Source organism: Pygocentrus nattereri, chromosome 2 (genome assembly GCF_015220715.1).
Source record: "Pygocentrus nattereri isolate fPygNat1 chromosome 2, fPygNat1.pri, whole genome shotgun sequence".
Taxonomy (NCBI): Eukaryota; Metazoa; Chordata; class Actinopteri; order Characiformes; family Serrasalmidae; genus Pygocentrus; species Pygocentrus nattereri.
In genome coordinates, this window is record NC_051212.1 from 33,787,825 (window position 1) to 33,813,495 (window position 25,671).

The 25,671-nt window shown below is 36.2% G+C and overlaps 2 protein-coding genes across 27 annotated transcripts in view; one reads left to right on the forward strand and one right to left on the reverse strand.

Moving 5' to 3' along the window:
• camk2d1 (calcium/calmodulin-dependent protein kinase (CaM kinase) II delta 1) overlaps positions 1-21,907 on the forward strand; it is a 101,283-nt gene extending 79,376 nt beyond the window's left edge. For 2 of the 11 annotated variants that reach the window (XM_037535299.1, XM_037535294.1), the window contains exons 11-20: positions 199-282; positions 977-1,019; positions 2,615-2,649; positions 7,355-7,414; positions 9,860-9,907; positions 10,698-10,746; positions 16,983-17,058; positions 17,148-17,242; positions 18,647-18,878; positions 20,232-21,907. In XM_037535299.1, coding sequence (XP_037391196.1) covers positions 199-282; positions 977-1,019; positions 2,615-2,649; positions 7,355-7,414; positions 9,860-9,907; positions 10,698-10,746; positions 16,983-17,058; positions 17,148-17,242; positions 18,647-18,878; positions 20,232-20,235 — 726 coding nt within the window. In that variant the 3' untranslated portion in view covers positions 20,236-21,907. Of the gene's footprint in view, positions 1-198; positions 283-976; positions 1,020-2,614; positions 2,650-7,354; positions 7,415-9,859; positions 9,908-10,697; positions 10,747-16,982; positions 17,059-17,147; positions 17,243-18,646; positions 18,883-20,231 lie in introns of those variants that run through there. The other 9 variants (XM_017712466.2, XM_017712467.2, XM_017712468.2 and 6 more) reach the window with 6 other exon arrangements.
• Positions 21,908-22,663: 756 nt separating this feature from the next.
• The window catches only part of ank2b (ankyrin 2b, neuronal), a 124,513-nt gene continuing 121,505 nt past the window's right edge, over positions 22,664-25,671 (reverse strand). For 15 of the 16 annotated variants that reach the window (XM_037535258.1, XM_037535277.1, XM_037535269.1 and 12 more), the window contains one exon: positions 22,664-25,390. In XM_037535258.1, coding sequence (XP_037391155.1) covers positions 25,135-25,390 — 256 coding nt within the window. In that variant the 3' untranslated portion in view covers positions 22,664-25,134. The remainder of the gene's footprint in view (positions 25,391-25,671) is intronic. The other variant, XM_037535248.1, reaches the window with a different exon arrangement.

Genomic DNA, 25,671 nt, shown 5'->3' on the forward strand with positions numbered 1-25,671 from the left:
CCTCTGTTTATGTGACTTTTCAAAATCCGTTTAAATCATGCTTTGACATTTGGTACATTTTTAGTTATTCCAGTACATACACCTACACATTATGCTGTAAGAGCTTGCCTACGTACACTATATATAACCATATCATACATATCAATGTACTAACTGTATATATAGCCATGCTTTTAACTAATTTCTCTGTTTCTATAGCAACGCTCCACGGTGGCGTCCATGATGCACAGACAGGAGACTGTGGAGTGCTTGAAGAAGTTCAATGCAAGGAGAAAACTTAAGGTGAGATATATACATGTGCAGTGGAGCCAAGCTTCTATTGTAAAACTTGGTTATGTCTGTCTGGAGACACAGTGGAAATATGAAGCCCCTCATTAGGGTGGAGTGATATCTTCGTTTTCATACCATCAAACAGTCTCAGATTTTGAATATCCATAAATGAGTGCCCTATTTGACATGGAGTGAGAGGAGAGGTTATTTGCCCTGCTGACTGAAAACCTGAGTTGCTGTCATATCAGTGGTGTGTGGATCCACCTTTATAGCCACACTGCTTAGTTATAGAGGTGGATAGAATAGCCTGAACCCCTCCTCAAATCAGCTGTTATAAGATTCATGATTAATTGTATGATAAAATGAAAACTATGTATTTACTTTTCACTTGTTGGTATAAATGAATAACCTCGCAAGGTTATTTGGAAATTTATTATATAGACTTGAAGGATAAATTTAACCCCATAATTTGTAGTTACCATGTGATCTTATCTTACTAATGTAGTACTGTAATGTAGCCCAAACCTGTTCCTCACAAATGTAGGACATTTTTGTGGCTTTAGAAATCATCTAGAGTCATCAGAAAGCAGGTGGACTCTCACCTTCTTGGACTTAATCATTATCTCAGATTAATGTTGAACACGGTTCTGAATTAAACCAGTTTAAACTCTGCACTCATGCTCATCATCTCTGCTCACTCTTACAGGGTGCTATCCTGACCACCATGCTGGCCACAAAGACCTTCACAAGTAAGATACAAACTATATTTTTTTCAGTCTTCAAAAATATATTCAATGCTTTGATTCTTCAATGATCTATGCTTATTGAGAATTTCAAGAATGGTCAGAACAGTCAGGTAGTACCTTCATGGACTTTCAGATTCAGCATTCTAACAGACCAATAGAAATAAGCTTTTTTTTATCAGAAATTCACCAAATGATTTCTGTAATATCTCCTGATCTCTCCCTAGCTTATTTCAAAGCAAGCACTTCTCTTAAGTGTTCACTGTTAAGGATGAATCAGCGCTTGATGTCCCGCTCAGTGATGTTGCACTGGATAATTTAGTAGTTTTTAATTTGTTTATTTTGGAGTATTTAACGTGCAAGGAATCTGAGAACTAATCAATTTTATGAATTATTGAATAAGACTGTGAGGTGAAGTTTGGATTTCTGCTTGAACAGTTTCTGATGTGATCTTCATTTTAAGTCATAATAATAAATAAATAGTCTTATTTAACCAACACCCATTTTACAGTAGTTTTAATTGTTTAACCTTTTAATAATTTCTCAAAAATAATACATTTTTCTTTCATTAATACTCTTCACCATTTGTAACATGTCTCAGTGTGATGTCACATGAATTTTGATATGGAAGAAACCTCTAACAAAGCTGCAAATTCTTAGATTTTGATCTTTCATCAACATGCCATTTTTTGCATGTTGCTCTGAATCTGTCCAAGTTGACGTTCAGGTTGGTAAGGTTTAACAGTGTGGGTCATTGAAGGAAAATTAACTCATGAAAATGATGAAGGGAACCTCCTGCAAGACTTTCAACCAAACAGTTGCTGTCCTGTGTGGCAGGGAACAAGTATTTTCTTCAAATAAAATTATTTCAGTTTCTGTAGGCCAGTGTTCTCCAGTGTTGCTCCTGAAATGAATCCTGATTGAACTGATCCAGATCAGTTCACCTAATTACATGCTTCAGTCAGTCAGATTTAGGCTGGAGCTGAATTCTGCAGGTAGGTAAATCTCCAGGAGCAGTATTGGTAACTGCTGCTGTAGGCCATAATATTGGGATGTCCTGCTTAAAGAACTTGCTTCAGATCACACCCCAGTGTCTCAGTGAGATTTGGGTTAGGACCCTGAATTGACCATCATATGTTTAAACCACTTACACCTATATAAAATGTTATGTTAAATATGAATTATCTATCAGCCTGGCTATCTGTCTATTTTCAGGATTTATATAAAATGTGGCCAGCATGCTTTATGAAAACAGAGAGATTCAGACCAATTGAGATTTTTTTGACAGAGAGACATTATTCCCCTGCACTGCATGAAACTCAGATTCCCACAGATAATTACAAGGTACTTAGGATAATTATAGTTGCATTGCATAAATTACTCTGTCATTCAAAAGCTATTTTCTCCCTTTACAAGCATCTTTGTTTCTATACTGTCGCCACCTCCACTAGAGTGTGAGAGAAGTACACAGCTAATTGGCCACCTGCTGCACTGACTGAGCTACATTGTGAGTGAGTTTATGTGTACAGGCACAGGTCAGTGCAGTGTATATTGATGAGCTCTTAATAACTCTTGTTTTATCATCCTCTTTTCTCACCCAGGCAAGAATCCATACAAGAAGCCTGATGGCGTTAAGGTAGGTTTAGTTTTAATTCTGTTTCTGTACTAATTGTTTTATTATCAGGTTAAATAATGGATGGGGTGCAGCTTGTGGTTTTCAGTGAATTTTCGTGTACAGTTCCTCCAGTTAGCATGATGTCATTATCTAAGTAGTAGTCATAGCTTTCATTCATTGTTTGCAACATTGGTAATATTGACTGAAGCTTTCTTTCAGTGTCGATCTTAGAGTTTAAGTATCAGTCCAAATCTTTTTCCTTTTTTTGTTCTTTCTCTGTGATACTATGTTGCTCCCTGTATAGTTTTTGTAAATGTACTTTTCCTGCCTTGCTCTGGTTTCCTCTCCTTACTTCTCTTCTTATTTCATTCACTCACAAGCATAAGCAACTGTACCTACAGTACATTTACAGTATTGTGCATAAGTCAAAGGCCACTTTTTTCTTTATTTAATTACCAGTCGAAGCTGCCAAGTTAGCCATTTTTTTCAGGGTCAGAAAAACCAAGGGGCCCATATTTTACAGAAATTTATACAAAAGCTTCCAACACTAAGTGTAGTATCATATCCATGAGCATTTAAATTGGCCACTTTTCACATTTGTGCATCTCCTGCCTCTCTTAGCTTTTAAGTGCATCCTTTCAATCTTAAAAACAAACCAGTTACAAATGTATCCTCCCAGCAGAAGCTGCTCCCAAAGCAGTCACTGACAGTATGCTTCCCTTCAAAGGACAATAACATTAACGCAAACACAACTACCTGAACTCAACTCAGCTGCCTCAGTAATTTATTTCCCATGTGCTCGAAAATGTCTAAAGGAGAATGTCTGATTTCAGGTAGATATAATCTATAAGAAACAGGAATGTAAAAGGAAAAATAAGTAAAAGATACAGAGAAAGTGGGACTCCAAACAGCCATGCAAGGTCTGATGGACTAAAACTGACACCATCAGACAACCAGCATTTAAGCTTTCATCTCTAAGAGAAAATCAAGCTCCGCTCTTCTGATCTGAAAAATTCCAGATGTTTTTGTCCATCCTTCCACTGTGCGAAGACAACTCAACGCTGAGGGTATGAAAGAATTTGTAATTAATAAGCTGTTTCTGAGAAAATAAAGCAGGATGATATAAAAAAGAAAAGAATTTGAACTAAAACACAAATTAAACATTTTGAGTAAGGTTTAATGGACTGTGGATTGTAAGGTGCAGAAAATGCAACCAACTAATGCAACACTGAGTTTTTTACAAGAAACATATAAAAATATCCCTATCCTTGGAAACAAGTCTAACAAAAAGAAGGGATTAAGTGCAAACCTTTTCTGTTAAATACACATTATCTGCCTTTTCCTCTTGAGTAAATAACTTGCTACTTAATGGCTGTTTTGACTGGAAATTAAATAAATGGACGGGTGCTCTATGACAGATCTGTAAAACATGTATGTTAATAATGTGTGTGTTCATCTACCTAGCACTCATTTGGGACTCCTGGGGATCTACCTTGCAGAGTTTAGTACCAACTTTATTCTAAAACTGCCCTAATCTAATCTAAACCTTCAGTGAGCATATGATCATTATCCAGCCAAGTGTAGACCAAAGTGTTTTGAGAGATTTTGTGTCCATATCTTTAATTTTTAAATTTTTAAAAGTTTTGAGCCCTACTCTATACCTTTGGTATTTGTTAGTTTATTCCCATACCAGTAGCATTTTCTGTGTTTGTACGTTTTTGCAGTAAAAATGGGTTTTGAATATGTTGGGGTCAGTACTATTACTAATAATAATAGTAATAAAGCTGTAGTAGTAAGAATAATCTTATGATATAGCTCATTGTCTTGACAAGACATGTCAAAATGATTTACTTACAAAATATTTAGGAATTGAGGATATTAATGAAAATAAATTACCATCAGGTGATGCAACATGTAAAAATAAGGGAAAGAGAAATGCATCAAATTTGACAAAAAAAGAAAGAAAAATCAATGCATACACTCGACTGCCTGGGAATGTGTGTTGTATTCATACATTCATTCCTCCCTCTCTGTCACTCATTTTGTCTCTCTTGCTCTCTCTCTCCCTTTAGCAGTTAAGTCTGATATTATGATAAACACCTTAAAATGTACACCATTTGGGAAATTTCCTCTTAAATCCACTTGAAGTCTATTTTAATCAGCTGCAGGAAGCTCAGCATCTGCTGGGTGAGAAATCTCAGACTGTGGAATTTAGTGGGATTAGTTTAAGATGAGTGTGAGGGGGGGGGGTGAGGGTGAGGGGGGGATGTGCACTCTCTCCTGCAAACTGTAGTAATAAAAATAGTGTCAATAGAAGGGAAACACCAGGGTGAGCTAAGCCCCTTTTGTATAGACTGAAAGATGTGTTTATAGATGATATAGAACAGTGATTAAATCATATTGTGGTTAAAGCTGTTAAATATATATGTGTATATGCTGTTTGCAATGATATCAATTATGTTGGTTTACAAAGTGAGTGTTTTTATTTCCATTTTGCAACATCGTAACACAGAAAAGGAAGTCTAATTCCACTGAGATTCCAATGGTGAGAGTTTTAGAGTGAAAGTGAAGATCCTGTAACTCCTTCTAGATCCTAAATTAGTCTCTCACTTCCCTTTAGCAAACTGCATAGAGAAATAATAAATATATAGACATATTGGAACATTTCATTAATTCAAATATATTCAATATATGGCAGTAGTTCTTTAACTGGAGAGTAGTTGTGTGTTTGATTAAAAGTTTTTGTAAATATTTTTAATATTGCATAAATTGCAAGTACATTACGTAAAATGTTTATATATATATATATATAACTTCAAAAATCGTTTTTTTTCTCTTAACAGTTTTCTTAAGAATAATAAAAAAACATGTTCTTAAATGTTTTCTTAACCTTGCAGTAGCCTCACACTTGCTTTAGGCTATAAGAGTGGATGAGGTAGGCACTGCCTATGATCTTAAGAAAATAATTTGAAAAATTTTAAGAGAATATTTGAGAACTTATTTTTTTATTTTTTTTATTTTTTGAGAATTGCATTTAAGACCATTGGGCTTCATTTACCAATTACTATTAGGATTATTAGAATTTTCTTCTCTAAGTTCACTTCTGTAGTTTTCACAAAGATTCTGGTGTTCACTTATGTTTTATTATTTGGGATTTGTTATTGGGTAAGAAGGAAACTCTGTGCTCAAGTGTTCATAGATTCTAACAGTTTTGTGGTTTAAGAACACGTAATGAATCTGACTTAGCCTTTTTCTCATGATCTTTCTCAAGAACAAATTTAAGAAAAAAGTTGATTTTGGTGAATGAGGCCAATTCTTATAAATATATTTGTTTTTATCTTAAGAACCTTTGTGGGTTTTTTTTCTTAAGAAAGCTTTCATAAAATCCAGCTCCTGTTTAAGTTTTTGGTGAACAGGTCATCCAGCTGGTATTGAGATAGATATTGCTCATCATTTTCATTTAATAAGGCCTAATGTGGCCACAGCCGGGGAATTAACTTTAATTTACTTGGCTTCTTAACTTGTGACTTTCAAACTGCTGTTTCATTCACAGTTTTAACAAGCAATCGTCCACTTGGCCTCTTCATTTCCCCATGAAGGGGTCCCTGACGCCACCTAAGAACTATTCCACCACTATAATAGGGTGTTTGATGAGCCCTCGGCAGGATGAGGAATAGAGTGAACACAAATGTGGACTTCGGCAGCAACCTGCCCAGAAGTCATTGTGTCCAAGTGTATTTCCCTTTTCAGAGGAAAATAATGTCTGACAGAGCTGTTTATAGGCCATAGCAGTAAAGTACTGTAAAATGCTTACTATTAAAACAGTAGCATTTGATTTGCTGTGCTTTAAGTTGCTACTCTGTCTCATACATGACTGCTAATGCAACTTGTTCACTTTACGTTGCTAGCTTGCTAGTTAGCATTTTGAGGTGACATGGCTAACAAAAACCAAAAGACAAGCACTACACCATAGCTCTACAGTAAAGTTAATAGCCAGACAAAGCAGTTACTCACATGTTTTGTATATTATGTTCAGATTTCTAAAAACAAAACAAAAACTTTTTACATTGACAACTGATGTTTACCTCAGACTGAATGTGTATTGTTTGTACAATATACTCCTGGTGAATGACCACTTCATGAGCAGGTCTAAAAATGAACTTACTCATTTATATTCACATAGAGAAGATGGGAGTGCCACTATGTTTTCTTGCAATTTCTCACTAACCTCATTCTAACTATTAGCAATAAGAAAGCTGGGAGAATGGGGTATGTTGCATCCACGATACGAAATAATTCCTCATGTGTGATTAATGAGTTCTTTGCTTCCTTCAGGAAAGCTTGGAATAGTTTACATGAACATGTGCTCTAGTGTTAATTTCCTTTTACTTTTCCTCTCTTCTTCTTCAAGTCATATTTTATGCCTTTTAGAATGCTTCTTTCCTTTTCAGGCCTAGTTGAACAGTTATCATGCATGTGACACCAAACATGTGGTGCTGTTGTCAAACTAAGCCTTCTGTTTTGGCACTATCCATTTGATCCAATTTGCAACTGATATCTGTTCAATAGTGCAGTCATTTATCTAGGTCAGCTTTCCAAACACCAAAAAGCTGCTTGTTTATGCAATAGCCCCACACGTTTTGCATTTTCAGAATGGATCTCACCATTTCCTGTTCCCTCACTGGTCAGCTCTGCCTGTCTTGTTTCTGTCCCCTCCCCCTTATAGATCAACAACAAAGCCAACGTAGTCACCAGCCCCAAAGAGCCCGTCCCCTCTCCTGCTCTGGTACTCTTTATCTGTCTGTCTGTCTGTCTGTCATCTCTCATCACTGGAATGTCTCCTCATTTTGTCCTGCGTTTTTTGCTGCCTTTTTTTCATTTAAGCCTAATTTTCTTGTTTAATAATCTGTTGCACCACAGAAGACCATTTATTAGATGTGGTGAAAAAAAAAAAAGTCAATTGAGTATAATATTATAGTAGTTTGGGTTTAAAATGGTACTGATACATAGAGACCAAAGTATCAACATTTCATTATTAATGTTTTTAATGTAAATTTATTTAAAAAAAAATAAAATGACTCACACAGCAGAAAAAAGGGTCAAACAGACCACAACATTTAAAAATCTCATATCTGAGATAGAAAAATTAAGCATATTAAGCTCTTTATTAGACTTATAGGATACCAATATGCTTTGATTTCTTTCCTGACCAAGTCTTTCTGTTCAGGCAGGAATTAGAAACATTGGGCTAAACTATTAATGCATTACACCTGCCATTCTAAACTGCTCTGAATAAAAGCATAAGGATAAAGCCTGTTTTTATTATATGTGTATATAAACACACACACACACACACACACACACAGAGATATAAAGTTTTTAAGTTTAAAAAGAGATTTAAAAATCATGTTATAATCATATCACTTCTGAGGTTTTGTGACTAGCACCCCGAATAACAATAATGTAATTAGAAATGTTTGGTTAAAATGATTTCTGCTCCCCATCTCTGCACTTTGATAACTTGCATGATTTTAAACCCTTTTGTTAAACATATCAGTATGTTTTGTTTGGTGCATCAGTATGTAATTGGGAAATGTTAAGTATGGATTCAAGACCAGCTCAAGTTTGAGTACAACTTTGGCAAAGCATTTTCTAGTTGTGCATTTATCCATACATTTGTAATCATCAACTTGCATGGTTTTGTTTTCTCTTTGTACTTGTTTGTATTGTGGTACAGTGTAATTTTTGCAGCATTGGACGTTGTCATAGAAGCAAATAAGAAATGTTTTTTGTGTTCCTTTAGGGTAGCAAGCTGTCCTGACACTGATGCTCTTTTCCTTTCTGTAGCAGTGGCCAAGTTATCACCTAGTGTTTTTATAGTGTCATGTACTACTAGTATTATTAAGTCTATAAGAAATGTCTGCTGTCAGTTCAAAGACTATAAAAGAAGTGCTTTGCACTTATATACATTTGCACGTGTATAGCATAAACTAAGTTTACTTGCACACCAGTGCTTCGATTAGATATTAGTCTGACCAAAATTGCTAGTCTTAAGACATGATCATGTAGTTTGATTGTCATGGTCAGATTAAAGACTTAATCGACTTGACCTGTTCGAGAAAGATTCATAAGCATAAGAGTGTGAATCACTCCAATGACTTTTCAGACATTTTGCAACACTTCCACAGGTGACGACTATGTGACACCAAAGCAAATATCAATGACAAAATATGAAAGGGTTGATATCAATGGCAACAAACTAGATTGGTGTCACAAGAAGAGGGATTTTTACTACTGTAATGTCAGACTCTACTGGTGTGCATGTAAACTGGCCTTAAGTGGACTAGTGTTTAATAAAGCTGTCATAAATGTCTAAGTTCGTTTCAGTTTTTTTCTGTAAGCTGGGTTAATGTGAAGATGTCATAACTGCTTCCCATGGCATTTCTAATAATATAACCTTCACGAAGGAGTATTTCCTTTTTTTCTGTAAACTCTAACCTAACTAACATTCAAGGATACAAATGTTTTGATTCCTGAACATATGAAGTGATTACCAGATCTTAATCTGTAGTTGGTTAAGATTGTATTAGCATGCCTTAACTAGTGTCCTTTAGGTATACATTTCTCAGCAGAGTTCCCTCTATCCTTGCCCTGATTCAAACATGTTCTAGTTGTACTTGCTTTCCTCATCATTCCTGTCATAATATCTAAACCATTGTGTTCCTCTTTTTCTAAAGACCACCAAGCATGTTTGAAAAGAGATTTGTTATTAATTTGGATAAAATTCCATCCATTCTTTTGCTTCAGATTCTGTCGATACAGGAACTTCGGGAACCTTTTCACCTGAAATATCAGTGATATTATTCATATCTAAAGTGATTTCCTCCGATAGTGCCAGGGCCTTTGTCTGTAACTCCTTGGACCCTATGTATTTTTATTTTTGTTTTTTGTAAAACTTACTATTCAGTAACTTATATGAATTAAGTACTGTAAAGCCAACATGTAGCCTGTGTGTTGGAACCTGAGGAACTGAAGTGTGAGCCCACATACAGGCCTTTAGGGTTTAAAGGTTTAAACCATTGTTTTTACCCTAAGGTTGTTAATGACCATAGAGATTTAAAACAATGCTTGGTGACCTTTAATCTTTACCGTTCTGTGTACCAGAATGTAACACTGAAGTCTTTCCTCTTTACTCTTTTCCTTTTTTTTACCCTCCGTACCTCTTGATCAGGAGCCTCAAACTACCGTTATCCACAATCCAACTGATGGAAACAAGGTATTAAGTATATAAATGGGTGTGCTCTGGTGTGCTCAAGGGTGGACTTCACCAAAGCTAGAGTTCACTGGGAGCTTGGGATTGGATTAATATCATTGCTGGATTGCAAACAGGACTCTGTTCAGTCAGTCCCACCAGAGGATTCATTAGGGTTTCCTTATTATAAGCTGATGAGGGGAATGGATGTTTTGGAGTAGAGGAGGCCTCACAAAATACAGCAATATCAATGACTCTGTGCTCCAAAATAAGCTGTGCATGCATTTTTAATGAAAATGGGGTGGTAGTGCGCTGATAGAATCCTGTATTGTAGAGGCTTTTACCTGCATGTTTTGATGCTTTTTGTACATTAACATTTCTGCATGATGTGTATACTTTGTGGCATGCGTCATGGGGCAGTACTAAAACCTTTTGAGAAAGTGTGGTAGGTCTTTGAAGGACTTTCTTAATGTATCTAGGGTAGAATTTGGGCTTGTTAGATCTTAAACATCTTCCGGTCAGTCTCTAAGAATGATACTCTCTCAGTTGATATTGGTTATAATCTCAGTAGATTATATAAAGTCAATAGGATGAAGGAAATAAAAGGTATATTTGAATATATATTTTGTCCTTTAAAGGGCCCATACATTGATTGTTGCTCTTTGAGTCTCTGAGTCACTGTTTTTCAATTTGTTGCTTTTCTTGGCAATTTATAGTTAATGTGAAAATGTAAAAAACATCAGATTTCAATTGTGAGATGGTGGTTTGCACATGGTCATTAATCTGATTAACTTTTACCTTCTTGCCTTATTTTAAGGAATCCTCAGAGAGTGCCAACACCACCATAGAAGATGAGGATGTGAAAGGTATAGTAGATTGTCACACTGAAGTGATACAGTAGTTTAACATGGGCAAAATTTCAGTGAATCTAATATTTAATGTTCTCAAACAGGTTTTTAACTGTTTAGATAAACTTTAAGTTGTGGTTTTCATGTATGTTACAATTGAAGACAAAGTTTTTTTGACACAAAACTTGACATAGCCAAAAAAAATTGTTTCCCTATGATTTATGCGTGCCGTAACATGAACATGGTGGGTTCTAAATGATGTGCAAAGTAACATACACTACTGTGTTTTAGTGGATGGAGTAGCATTGCTGTTGTTTTCTGAAAGCAGCTGCATGTCTGTTAACAAAACTTTACATTCCCTTTGCATAATATATATAATATTACACTGCTCAAAAAAATAAAGGGAACACTCAAATAACGCATCCTAGATCTACCTAGATGAATGAAATATTCTCATTGAATACTTTGTTCTGTACAAAGTTGAATGTGCTGACAACAAAATCACACAAAAATCATCAATGGAAATCAAATTTATTAACCAATGGAGGCCTGGACTCGGAGTCACACACAGAATTAAAGTGGAAAAACACACTACAGGCTGATCCAACTTTGATGTAATGTCCTTAAAACAAGTCCATATGAGGCTCAGTATTGTGTGTGGCCTCCACGTGCCTGTATGACCTCCCTACAACGTCTGGGCATGCTCCTAATGAGGTGGCGGATCCTCATGAGGTGGTCTCCTCAGGGATCTCCTTAATAAATTTGATTTCAATTGATGATTTTTGTGTGAGAATATTTCATTCATTCAGATCTAGGATGTGTTATTTGAGTGTTCCCTTTATTTTTTTGAGCAGTGTAATATACGTGCACACACATAGTTTAAGCTTAAAAATTGTAAAGCATGTGAAGTACAAATATAACTAGAAAGCAGTAGTAAGTAAATTCAGTTTGACCTGTGCTACATTGAAAAATGTAGTAATAATAATAATAATAATAATAATAATGATGATGCTAGCAAAACGGTTGTGATGGGCATATTTACCCTAGTGTTACATCACCTTCCCTTTAAACAACACTTGATAACTGGAAAGAAAAACACTAATTGATCCAGTTTTGAAAGTGGAATTTTTTGCCATTTTTCCTTTACACAAATCTTAAGCTTTGTTAAGATATATATTTGCACTTTGTAATGCACAAGACATTTTCAGTGGGAGACATGTCAAGCACTCACACTTTCTGATTACACATCCAAGCTGTTGTGACATGCAGAATATTGGTTGGCATGTCTTGCTGAAATAAGCAAAAAGACGTCATCTAGAAGGCAGCATATGTTGCAACGACATGCATATATACCTTTCAGCATGAATTATTCTGAAAGGTATATTTGGTCTGGATCTGAATGTGGACCTCTCCACACAATATTTGGCTGGCTCATCACTGAGTTGGTGTTATTCATGTTAAAATTCAGTTAGGAAAATGCAGTTAAAAAGTGTAATTCATGTTAGCTCACCATGTAGCTGGCACTATACAATGTAGGGCTGTGCAATATACTATTTGTTAATCATTGTGAGACTGACCTGAGAAATGGATTTCACAGAAGTCTGTAATATACAAATGAATCTTTTATCAATCAGAAAAAAAGTGTTATTGTGACCAATTATTTTGGTCACAATAACACACTTTAGATTTAACCCTTGGAGTCAATTTGTTTTTCCTGTAAGTAATGTTTATTTAATGTCCTCCCTCTAATGTCATTTATCTGTGAAGGAGTGTCGTATGATGGCACAGTGATGCTTAAATTCTAGACATATCAGCTAAAGTGGCTGACCTCATACCGCTGAAACACTGTCAGCTAGCCTGTTAAGGAGATTTAAGTTCACTGGTGCTTTCTTGCAATGCAGTGTTCCATGCTCTGTCCTTTTCTCAATTTGGGCTTCCCTGTTGGAGAGCTATTGCTTTTTCTTCTGCCATTATTGCAGTCATTTTAAGACAATGCTTTGAAATCACCCCAAGCAGGATATTTGTGTGTGGGAGATGAAAAGAAAGAGCGCACGTGAGGAAGATCAAGGTGCCTTAATCTCAGTCTAGTCATTAGTGAACTGTCTGCTCAATGAGGCAGCCAACAAAACAGGATTTGTTTTTGTTAAATATTGCTGCCAACAGCCACTTTCTCTAAAAATACATAGAAAAAAATAAAAGGCTGCCATCTTTTTTCCCTTCCATCCTCTCAGTCAAACTGTCCAGATTTTTACCCCAGTCAGTAAAATCAGTACTTTGGCACATACATACAGACGCAGACTGTTTAATTTTACTATGAAATTGATAATCTGGCCACATATAAAATAGTAGCCTTAAGAAAGATAACCGATGTAACTCTCTGATATTGATATCTTTGTCTTCTAGGATTCCCTGTCTTGTTAGATTGAGTCTGTTGTGTCTGTCACTGTTCACTGATTCATTATTAGTGTTACTGTTTGTGTCTTTGCTTTCAGTTTCAGTATTAATGAGTCACCCAATAGACTATTGATCTTGGGTTAGTGTTAATTTATATTTGAATAATATTGGAAGAAAATGAATGCAAAGTTAGTACTGTGTACTCACTACATAAGCAGTCAACATACAGTTTCATGCCAACATACTAGCAACTTAACTAGTTTTACCCAAGGCTGATCAACAAAATGGGGCATGTACCACCCTATATTAAATGGGCCATGCAGATTACCCAGCTAATGAGCGACCATTGTAAACAATTAGCTCAAGGTTATATTTATTATATATTGGTTGTCGCCAAGCTGTGGTGTGTATATATAATATATATTCTGTCAACTTAAGAACATGTTAAGAGAAAATAACTAGAAAGCTGGCCATGTTAAATAGCTCATTAGCATTAAACAGCATTAAAGCATTAAACAGCTCATTAGCAGTTAGTTTAAGGTTATATACCCAACTGGGTACATAACCTGGGGCAAATCCCCATATTCCCTTTTCAATGGACTTTATTATTTCATGCTAACATGTTATAAAGTTAGCCAGCAAGATCAGCATGTTTAAATTGGTTGTCCATGTAAAGGAAGTTATCAAATAGAAATATCTTTTATAGGTGGACCGTACAGTTTTATGTTAACATGCTAGCAAGTTAACCATTTAGCAAGTAAACCATGTGAACAGTTCACTCAAGGTTATCCAAATGAAGTCAAGTACAAATGTACAAATTTGGCTGCTGCCTGAAACATTTGAAAACTTTGTGGGGGAAAAAAACAAACAAACATTAGAACATCCCTTTAACTCCACAGCTGATGGTATAGCAAAAGCCATTTTAATTCACCTCTTTTTTGCCATGTTTTCCTGTGCTTCACTGCTTTGCTTTGTTTTCAGTGGGGGATCTGGAAACAAACTCTACATCAATTCATTTCACTCATTCAGTCCTTTTGTCTTGTTTTGTTTTGTTTTCTTCTCTTTCCTTCCCTTTTTTTGTTTTTGATCCTCATTCCATGTACAAATTTCTGAAATATTTCCACTCACCAATCTTTCACCACCACCACGTACCCTCACCCCCTTCATGATCTGTTCCTCACTCCACCTGGCTAGCCCGACGCCTGATGGCTGTTTCTAGAATCCAGCAGAGGCACTCTCGCTTTTCCTCCTCCTCCTCTTGTTCCTCTTGTTCCTCCTCCTTTTGGTACCTCCCTAGAGCATGGCCAGAAGCAGAGGTGTGCTGTAACTACACCCTCAAACTGCTCCTGGCCGTTTACTTGTTTGTCTTCCTGTCCGCTTTTCTGGCATTTCTTTACGTCAATTCAGCTGCCCATTGTGGCCAGCGCCTTAACCCAAAGCCCGCTCTCAAAAGGTCTCAGCCACTCAAGAGCCACATCGCCATACAGTGTAAGTGTCAGAGGGAAGAGAGGAAGTACATTCAGTTGACCTGTCCATGCTCCGGCCACAGATATGTTCTTTTATAGCAATGGAGGCAAGGTTGCATAAGATGTACACAACACTGACCATAATCTCATTATGATAAATTTAGGTTGGAGTTTAGATTTGCTACGTAACATTGAATTCAGTTTAAAATGATACGCTACAGATCTGGGCAAAACTAGTCATGTTGAAAATGTGCCACCATGCTAACATTAGTAGCTCAGTTACACACTACCCCTGAACTTGAGTCTTAAGAGTGTGACCTTTTGCACACATACAAATACCTTTTGAAATGACTGACATTTTAAAATTTAGATATTTTGACAGTTTTATCAGTGATCTTGTAATGCTTGTCCAACCTAGCAACAATGGCTAAGAAAGAAGACCTTAGTAAGCAACGGCTGGGCACATCAGTTCTGGGAAGTGTTGATTGGATTGATCAAGGCATTGACTTCATAGCTGGAGAGGGTGCCTGATGATAAGAGTAGTTTTTCTCTCTTCATGGTTTTGTCTGCAGAAACATTTAAAGTCTAAAAATTTCATAATAATTCACCAATTTATTTCTCTTGTCAGCCTAAAATAAACATTTATGAACTAAATATAATAACATTTATTGACCATTCAAGAGGGTGTGAACACTTTAGTGTGAATTGTGCAAGTTAATGTTTATTCATGAATAAAGTTACTCTAAACACTAGATGTCAAGTCAAGAGTGGTGTGTGACTGCTCTCTGGTGGCAAGTGTCAGAATTGCACCATTGAGACCTGGACTGCCAGTCTTGGATCAGCCTCATGCTAATAGCTCAACATCTTTGTTGGGTTTGAGAGCATCAACGCCATGTATATGTGTGCACGCAGGTGTGTCTGCATGTCAGTGTTTCTGCTTTGATTTCATTACAGATGAAGCTTATATATAATGCCTGTCAGGTCTGCCTTCTTTGGAAATTTGAAATTTTGTGTCTCAACAAATGTATAAAACGATTGCAGTACAGCATAATACCCAGTTTATTACAGTCACATATATGTTTGTGTGATATGGTTTTCCTCAAAATAAACATGCATAATTTGCTTACTTATTGAAAGTGAATAAAGAAAACGTATCATTTGTATTGAAGATTGTTTGAAAACCCAGGTGCCCTAAAGCTTTTGATAGACAGTGTATATGTAACTTCCTTTTTTAAAGTGTCATTTAAATTCCTTCCAATATTTCATACAGGAGGACATTTTTGGAAGATTGTGGTAGTTTTCAGTAGAAGTCAATGACACTATAAACAACACATTACTAACAGGTTATAATACTCTTAAGGCATTACATGTAGCTATAAATGTCCATAAAAATGCATTACACTTTATAGGCATGTTTATTATGCATTCGGAATTGTAAACATAATGCATTATAAAAACTATGTTGTGTAGAAGAAACTGTTTCCAGCTGTGAAACTCAGCTTTTCGACCTAGTCCTGACCTGCCTAGTCCTAAACACATGCATTTTTCATTTAGTTTAATTTGTATCACTGTACTTAGAGCTCACAAATTCAACTTATAAGTTAGAATAACTTATCATTTTTGTCCAAAACGACAAGATTTTTAAGACTGTCACTTGAATCTTGCAAAAAAGCTCCAAATACAATAAAAATACAATATTTAAAAAATTACTATAAAATATTATTATTCTATTGCATGTAATGTTGTTTTAAGATGTCCTGGCATGGCTTGGCTTATGACTAGGCAGGACTTTGTGCACTATGTAAGAGTTTCTTAGTTACTGACAATAATAACATGTAATGAACACTACTTATAATACACTGAGTGTGGCTTTAAAATGTAATGCATTCTAAATATTTATCATTCTAACTTATAATAATTATTTATAAATTTATACATATTCATCATATTTAATTGATGTTAATATTTAGAGTATGAATGATACAGCAATGCTTGGTTTATTATTGTAGGTATTACATGGTTGTACATATTTGTGCACTCGATCAGATTTCATAGCAAGCTTTGGTGTTATTCTGGGATCTTTGGATCATTTGCCAGCCTGTTGGATGTTTGTCACCACCACCTTTTGCTTTAATGCTAACACACATTTCCATTGTGCTTAGGGCCTAATGTTGTTAAAGTCTCTTTCTCATTATAATTAGAGGTGACCTAATGACAAGCAAGTAAAAGCAGTTGAAAGTGTCTCCAAGGTCCCCAAACTGAAAGCGTGAACTGAACGCTTTCTGTTGTATTTCATGTGTCAGTCTGGAGAAGCATCATGTACTTTGATGAAATTTCATTTTTATGCTTTATTTTTTATGCTAAAAGATCTTTTCTTGTTATCTCTTGTTTTAGCACGGAAGCAGGAGATTATCAAAGTGACTGAGCAGTTGATTGAGGCCATCAACAATGGAGATTTTGAGGCTTATACGTGAGCGCACATGAAACTGTCTTTGAAAATACTGATACTGACATCCTTTCTGGTATTAAACACCTTGTACCCTCTGATTTATCTCACAGGAAGATTTGTGACCCTGGCCTGACCTCCTTTGAACCGGAGGCTTTGGGGAATCTGGTGGAGGGAACGGATTTCCACAGGTTCTACTTTGAGAACTGTAAGGCATCACTGAAATATTCACCATACAGAGAGAGTGCTCTGAATCTTATCTTTGTACAGGTGTAAAAGTGTGACCGTAGGCCTAGGAGAACCACCTGTGCCACGTTTTGCAGGATGGTGAAGAAAATGACTTTTTACAGTTTCCCCACTTTTTCAAAAAATCTAATCCTCCATCACGCCACTTATTCCTGCTCACTTGTGAATAGTTATAAAAAGAGCTAATGCACAATTTGATGTATTAAACAAAAAGAGATGGAAAAGGTTTGGACAGCACTCATATAATTGACAAAATATTTGTTGAACTCAGATTAGGCAGAAAAACACTTCAGCACACAGCCTTCCTCAGCACGCTCATATCAGTTTGCCTACCAGTTTACTAAATAGCACTACCAGATACATGAAACACTTATGTTGTCATCAAGGCGAATAAGAATCAATGATAATTGACAAAAAGAGCCATTTTACTGCCAACATTGTTATGCTGAGTCAAAAAGAAAACTAATATAAGAAAACTGCTAAACCAGGGAAGTGGAAGAAACTCTTAATAAATTAGGAGAACTATAGGACAGGCATTGTAGAAAAGTAGCCTGAAGTTGAGAATGCATTAAAACATCTTTGTAGTCGCTATGTAATGTGAAACTGCAACCTCTTTACATTTTCCTACATACTCTTTACCTTTTCCTACATAAGTTGTTTCAGGCTGTTTTTTGTTTGTCTAAACATTATATAACAAACTGCCGGTTACAGCAGGTAAAAAATAAAGTGCTGTCATTGTGTCCCGCAGAAGCAGCTATGCTGATGTACTTCATATCCATCTTTTAAATTGCTTGACAGCACCCTTATGGTAAAGCAGAGTATGTGGTTAGCCACTAAATATTGAAGCCAGTGATAACACAGAATCTGTGGTAACTTTTTATACAAGAAGGAAAAATATATTTTTTTTCTACAGCGGACATTAACATTGAGTTTAGCATATCACCATGATGCATTCACACAATGTAAAGGGCAGCAGATGCTTTTAAATGGTGTTTAAAAAAAATCATGAGCATTAGTGAGGTACTAGGTAAGTAGTACTGATGTTGGAAAATTAGCTCTGGATCTCAAATGCCACTCCACCTCATTCCAAAGCTACTGGAGGAAGCTCCATCTTTCCAGAGAACACAGGTCCACTGCTCTACTGGCCAGTGCTGCCAGGATTTGTGCCCCTCTAGTTGATGTTTGGAGCTTGGCATGGTCTGGTTTGGAGTGTTCAGTTCTGTTGACAGTGCTTTTCTGTGGGGATATACATACGTGTGCAACTGAATGATTGTACATCTTAACAAAGAAACATGTTTGTAAATACTAATACATGTTCTGTGTAACTGTCAGCTCTAATAATTCAGCATTATATTGTTCTTTTCAGCTCTTTCCAAAAGCCACAGGCGTACTATCCACACAATCCTGTTGAATCCTCACGTGCACCTGATTGGAGAGGATGCTGCCTGCATAGCTTACATCAGGCTCACTCAGTACATAGACGCCAACAACATGCCTCGTACAATGCAGTCAGAGGAGACCCGTGTGTGGCATCGCCGTGACAGCAAGTGGCAGAACATTCACTTCCACCGCTCCGGCTCACCAACTGTGCCCACCAAGTGAGTCCTTAGTATGTGTGTGCTTTGGTATGGTTGATATTGCACCTGTCTGAATCTCATTCATGATGCCTGTCTTAAAGGAATGTTGCAGCATTTTTCAGCCTGGTCTCTATCTGCTGCATCTCTGATCTACAGTTATTTACCATGGACTACCTGGTACTCTTTACTTAGAAAAGAAGAGGAAACCTGTGACTCAAAACACATTGGATTCTATTATTAGTGTTCTGAATCACTGGATTTTCTGCTCTTTTCTAAATACAGAAAAAAAGGGTCAAAATCAGACTGACTAGTATGTCTCATAGTATCTGTCGATATTGATGACCTGCTGTATTATCAGCGGTAGTTAAACAGTGCAAGACTTTTTTGATCACAGTGTAATTAAGATTCAGTTTCTCCAGTGAAACAGAACCTTCAGCAGTAGTGCCGATGTCGCCCAACATGATTCACCCCCACCCTGTTCAACTGTGTCGCTGCAGTACTGGCTAAACTGATGAACTGGTATACAAAAAACATTGTTAGAATAAGAAAATGCATGAGAATTATGGGAGGCATGTCCTGCCAAAATGGAAATGAAAATGAAAACAATAAAAATGTAAATGCAAACCTCTTTTTGCCATTTCTTTTTCCAAATATCTGCGCAAATATCCTGCCAAAATTCAAAATGAAATGAAATGTCTTCATTTGCAATTTCATTTTTCACATGAGAACGAGCCGTTTGTGACAAAAATAAAAAAATTGAAAACGGCTATATGTCATTTCATTTTAGTCGTTATTCTTGTTAGTAGTAAAGTAAACTTTACATTTTGATTGTAGCTTTGACACATATATTCTACGTTTCATGAAGAAAAGCCAAAGTGAAGTTTGTGTTTTCTTTTGTCTGTTAGCGTTTTCATTTTAGATTTGGCCGTGAAAAACCAGAATAACGACTAAAATGAAATGACAAATGGCCGTTTTCAATTTTTTTTATTTTTGTCACAAACAGCTCGTTCTCATGTGAAAAATGAAATTGCAAATGAAGACATTTCATTTCATTTTGAATTTTGGCAGGATATTTGCGCAGATATTTGGAAAAAGAAATGGCACAAAAAAAGGTTTGCATTTACATTTTAATACAATTTTCGTTTCCATTTTGGCAGGATTTGCCTCCCATAGAGATTAACATGTAACACAAAAAAATAAAGAAGAGAAGTGATTGGGGGGGGGGGAAGGTTTCTAAACAGAAACCAGAACTGCAAAGAACTGTGGGTAGCTTCACCCCCAGTAAAGAAAGAAATGCTACTTGGTGTTAGTTGTAAGTATGGAAATAACCCTTTTCTGTTTTTTTTTTTGTTTGTTTGTTTTTTTTCCCCCCAGTTAATGAGGCCTCAAATGAAGACACTTCATATTAGATGAGCTTCAGTCCTGCCCACCAAGTGTGTCCTACACCCAAACCCCATCCGTCACACTCTACCTTACGAGTCTTGTTTACATATCGTCACTGCTGGACGGAGGTGGAGAATAATTATCATTTTGTATCAGGATGTGTGTGTATGCGTGTGTTTGTGTGTGTGTGCACTGAGTACTATTCACAAGTTTTTCTCATAAGACATTAAGTCTTTTCTCTTTTTTAAATGTTCAGATTTTCTATGGTGAAAAAAAAATAGGGTGTCAGTTTTGTTGCTGTATTAATCTATATTAGGGTGAAAGGAAATGTTTAATCTCTGTAATCACGATTACAATGAAAGGTTAGTAAGTAATAATGTGGTACACCAACGCTAGAGCGCATGCGTCTAAAAGGGTCATATTAAAGTAATCTAAGTGCGATATCTGTCAGTGGCACCTCAAGGATATGGCTAACAGTGTATTTCAGTCACTTCAGTTTCGTTGACATCAGTGCTTTTCTATATTTCTAGTTTCAAGTGCAATATGCCAGAAAAAAAATAATTCTGATCAGACGAAATGATTTGCTTTTGTTTTTGGTGATGTATAAGCGTTTGGTGAAGTTGTGAAGTGCTATTCCTGCTTTATCCTTTAGAGTGTTGACAGTTTACCGTGATCTTAGTTTACAAGCTTCGTTCTGTTCCGTTTGCTAGGGTTCTAGTGGGTTTAGCATCAGTGATGTGTGAAACTGATGAAAGGAACGCATTAGCGTATAGTTTCTACTTTTATTCTATTTTATTCTGTGTATGTGTTCGCCAGTACTTTATCACACGAACACCGTAGAAAAACAGATATTTGTTATAAAGAATGTAACAGACTTATGTACTCTACCAAACTGTTCAATCATGATTTTATTTCATTCATGTATTGTGAGTTTTATGGATTTGTTTAGATTTTTTTTATATCGTGTACTATCACTCATGCGGTATTCTCGAAAATTCCTCTTTCTCTGTAATTTCAGTCTTTGATCAGTTAACTTAGGCTGCATGCATATTAGCTCATGATCATTTTTCCTTCTGCAGTTCTTTCTCAGTATCATCTTCATCTTGTGGTATTTTTATGTAGGGTCAAACAGAATAAAAAATGTTTATGCTTTATTATCTGGGCATGTCCATTTAAAACAGCGCTTCAGTTATTAGACTAAACTGGCTTCAGAATACTTACAATGTTGCAGCTGCGGTCAACGCAAAAGTGAATTACTAATAGTGCTGAAAAGTGCACAAACAAGGATCATTTAGGAGCATTTTAGAGAGATTAACACAGTTTATTTGCAGATTAGCTCATATGAACTATCTGACTTGTGTATCACAGTTTCAAATCATTTTCTCCTCTGCTTGGTTCAACTTAACAAGGAAAAGTGAACTGAATTCTGCTTTTTCAATGTTGAATTTAGGAATCAGTTTCCATCTTAAAAACATGGATTATAGACGAATTTAGCCTGTTGTATTTTCTTTTCTTTAGATGTTTTATAAGCCCCAAGCCATTCCCATCTTATATCGCTGTGACTTCGAACTAAGAAATAAATCCAAATTATACAAACTTGTATAAAAAGTGAGAGTATAAATATTCTAACATTAAGAGGACATATCAATAAAGAAATATCAATTAAATATGATGTGATGGCTGTTTCTTTAACCCACTTAAATATGTCAATGTGGTGAATGAGCATGTTTAATAACTTAAGGGACTGAAAAAAAAGCTTTCCCTAACTTAAGTTCTAGTTACTAACCAGGTAATTGTACTAAGTAATTATTTGACAACATGGTGGTAAGTTTCAAGATGGTCAAACTAACTTGCACTGAATAATGAGAAGAAGTTAAATATCTAGAATTGGTTGATTATTTGGAGAAACAACATGACAAATACAAACTAACTCTCAGCCCAGGTTTGTGTCTAGGTAATCGGCAGGTACTACCTGGAATGTACTTTTTTCATATTTCCTTTATTGCTTAAATAGGTGGCGTTACAGTGTAATACAGTTAGTCCAGTCTAGTGACTTGCTACGATTTTAACACAAATACTTACCTGGTACTTTGGCGTTTGTATCTCTCACTCAGTTAATACCTAGAACATTTTGGGCATTTCAGTGTAATTTAGTGAGTCCTGGGAATTAGCATCACTTTACACAAAGGGTTATCTAGTACTTTGACATTTGAACCACACACCTGGCTAATATCTAGAACCTAAGAGACTGTAAAAGACAGCATTACCCTAAGTTATATAAAATAAACTTATTTCTAATCAAAAATATGTTAATGCTTTATGGATAGGGCCCCTGTGCTGCTAAGTGCTATTGGAAAACTATTATCAGTTTACCAAAAAGAAAAAAAAAATACAGGAAGGCACAGAAAAAACTCCAGAATCACTGCAGTAACTACATGTTCAATTTATTATCTCATTTGCACACTGCAGCTGCTATAGTTGTATTGATTATTCATTTGGTCATTAGTGCATGCCTCCATAGATGGTCTTGTGTATGTAGGTCTCACCAACATGGGAACAAAATGTTTTTGTTTTTTAGGTTTTTTTTAATAAATAAAGCATTTAGAATTGAACATTATCAAACAATAATCATGTCCTGAACTCAGTAGTCTCTAGTCAGAAACTGTGTTTTCCCTCTTGATTTCATGAATAACACAAAGATTTGGATTTTTTTTCCTGGAGCTTAAAATAAATTTCAAGAACAGCTTAACAGTGCGCATGCTACTGTCCATTATAAAAGGATAACGTCATCATGAAAACCACTGAGAACTTCACAAACACTCACACATACATTCTCTGTGAGGAAAATTAACAAAAAATAAGAACAGAAATGTAGCGCAAGTTGATGTGTTCCCATAAAAAGGGACATTCTGTCTACATCATTCATTTGTTGTAATGTTTTGTCTGTTTTCTGAACATCGGCACCACCAGTGTAAAAATGACCACCACCAATATGAAAAATGAGCATTGCTACTACTGCGTTCACTAAAATCATTACCTTCATAGGCATAAATAGGTTGAAGGTTATTTTGAAAGCTCCCATTAAGTCAGAAGTATGCAGTTATTTTCTTATGTCTTATATGTATTTTAGGTACTTGATGCTTCCACAAATTATTACTTTTTAGCTTTACATGAATTTCTATACTGTTTTGTTTTGACTGATTATTTTTTGTCTTACTAATAGTGTTGGTTTCCCAGATTTTAATTATGACTTGCCTTGCACTAGGTTTTCCATTCAGTGGAGAATTTCCCTTTGGCATGCTAGTTCAGTACTAGACTTAATCCCTGTCTGAGAGACAGACCCATCAAAAGACACACTGCCAGTTTCCCAGATATGGCTTGAGCATAAACCTGGACTAAATTTCAGTGTCAACACAGAATCACTATTGGAGATGGGCTTTACTTTGGGTCTAGGAAAGTGGCCTAGAATCTGTCATTTGTGGCTCAGAGGCAAAAATCATCGTAAGACATGCAACCACGGTAAATACGTAAGAAAATGGCATTGATGTGAGATTACCACTTTCTTTATTTTACACCATTTGCAACATCAGAAATTAAAACAAAGCAAATAAAACCAAAACCAACACCACATTCTCTTTCCCCCTTCCATACAGTCTGACGAGCCGTGTTCACAGTGCTCCGAAACCCTTGATATTGATTTTGTAAGTGCGCCACTAATATGGAAGGACTTTAAGATCAAGCTCATAAGCACAAAGAGTCTTTCTGGGGGTTACTGATTAATAACATCCATCCTTGAAATAATGGTGAAGGTTTTAAAATCAGACAGCACAAAGAATATTGTGGATTAAAATAAGAATGTAACATTAATGATGGCTACTTTCATATATGCAGACAAGGGGGTAGCAGTATTGTGACTGGAGGTTAACATGGTGAAGAAATGCGTACATACACACACATATAGGCACACGCACGCACTGTACATATATAGGGCAGACCGAGTCCACCGTGCAAAAGCTGTTGTGGCCTTACATGAAAATATGCGAAAGACCAACAAAAAAAAAATCCAAGAGCATGAGTTAGGAAGAATTCTCTAAGCTTTCATTCAATATGACTTTCTAAATGCACATTAAAGGCAAGCATGTCAAAATCTAGCATTCGGACCACCATGACAGTGGAGAGGTGATAGTGATTTCACACTTGTACTAAATACAAATTACTCAAGCTCATTCTGGTATCATAGAGAACTACACAATGACATTCATTACATTTTTACATCGTCTCAATACTGTCCACGTTATACCTGTGTTTGTGGTATGCAGTAAGCATGCCCCCAGTAACAGACAGTCAGTTATCCAAAGCCTCTGGACAGAATTTAGAGCAAATCATTTGTAACATGTTTAATTGCAGTAGTGCATTTGGTGCAGTTGTACAGCAGGTATGCAGTGCAGGTTTATGCTGCAGCTTTTTTTCCCTTTTTCCATTCAAAGTGGATACATTTTATGTAATATTGACGTGTCCCATTATTTTCTCTTGCAAAAAGAGGTCTGTGAAAATGGTTTTATGTCCAAGATGATGCTTTTGTGTAATGTTTAGATATTCTACCACAATAGCTAACGAATGATAAAACAACAAATCTAGACTTATCAGCAAGAGCAAGATAAAGCTATCTTTGGTCACGAAAAAAAGAGGAGGGAAACATGGGAACTATGACAACAACCAAAAACAAAAAACAAACAAACAAAAATACTCAAACCATTCCAAAATGTACCAATTTGTAATGGAGAACACAGAACTCCAAAAGCTGGGGCGAAGGTCACAATCTGATATTGTGCTGAGATTTTTGGGATACGTGCCACAACAGCGCAAGAAAATGCCAAGCATAATTAGAATTTGACTACGCAGTAGAAAATTTGTCATTTGTGTCCTGCTTTTCTTCCCTCTTCCCTTCGTCCTCTGCCACTGCCACCAATTCCGGCTCTTCTGTCACTTCTGGAGTGCAGTAGCGCTGGAGCAGTTGGTGGAGATGCTGCTGAAGGGCATCAGGTCGCAGGGCCTCCGGAGTGTCCTCCAGTTGCTCCAGGTGCGTGTGTTTGCTCTGGCCGTCCTTCGCCACTGTCTTCTTTTGAGTGCGTGTCTTCCTCATGCAAGTCCTACAAACGAATTGTCATAAATGAGAAGTTTTTAGGAAGAATACTTTGCCTCTCTATTTTAACACCATTCTTTCAGTCTTCTTTTTGCTCTAAAATGACTGAAAACATGCAGAGAAAAGACGTTATTCAGGTTAATGATGAGTTCAGTTCACACACACAAGCACAATGCACCCTCTAGATTTGATTTCTCCAGACAGATTTGAACAGATTACTATTGTATTAGGTTATTGTCAGGGCCATTTTTCAAAATGACATTTCATTGTAATTTTTCAAAATTGCTC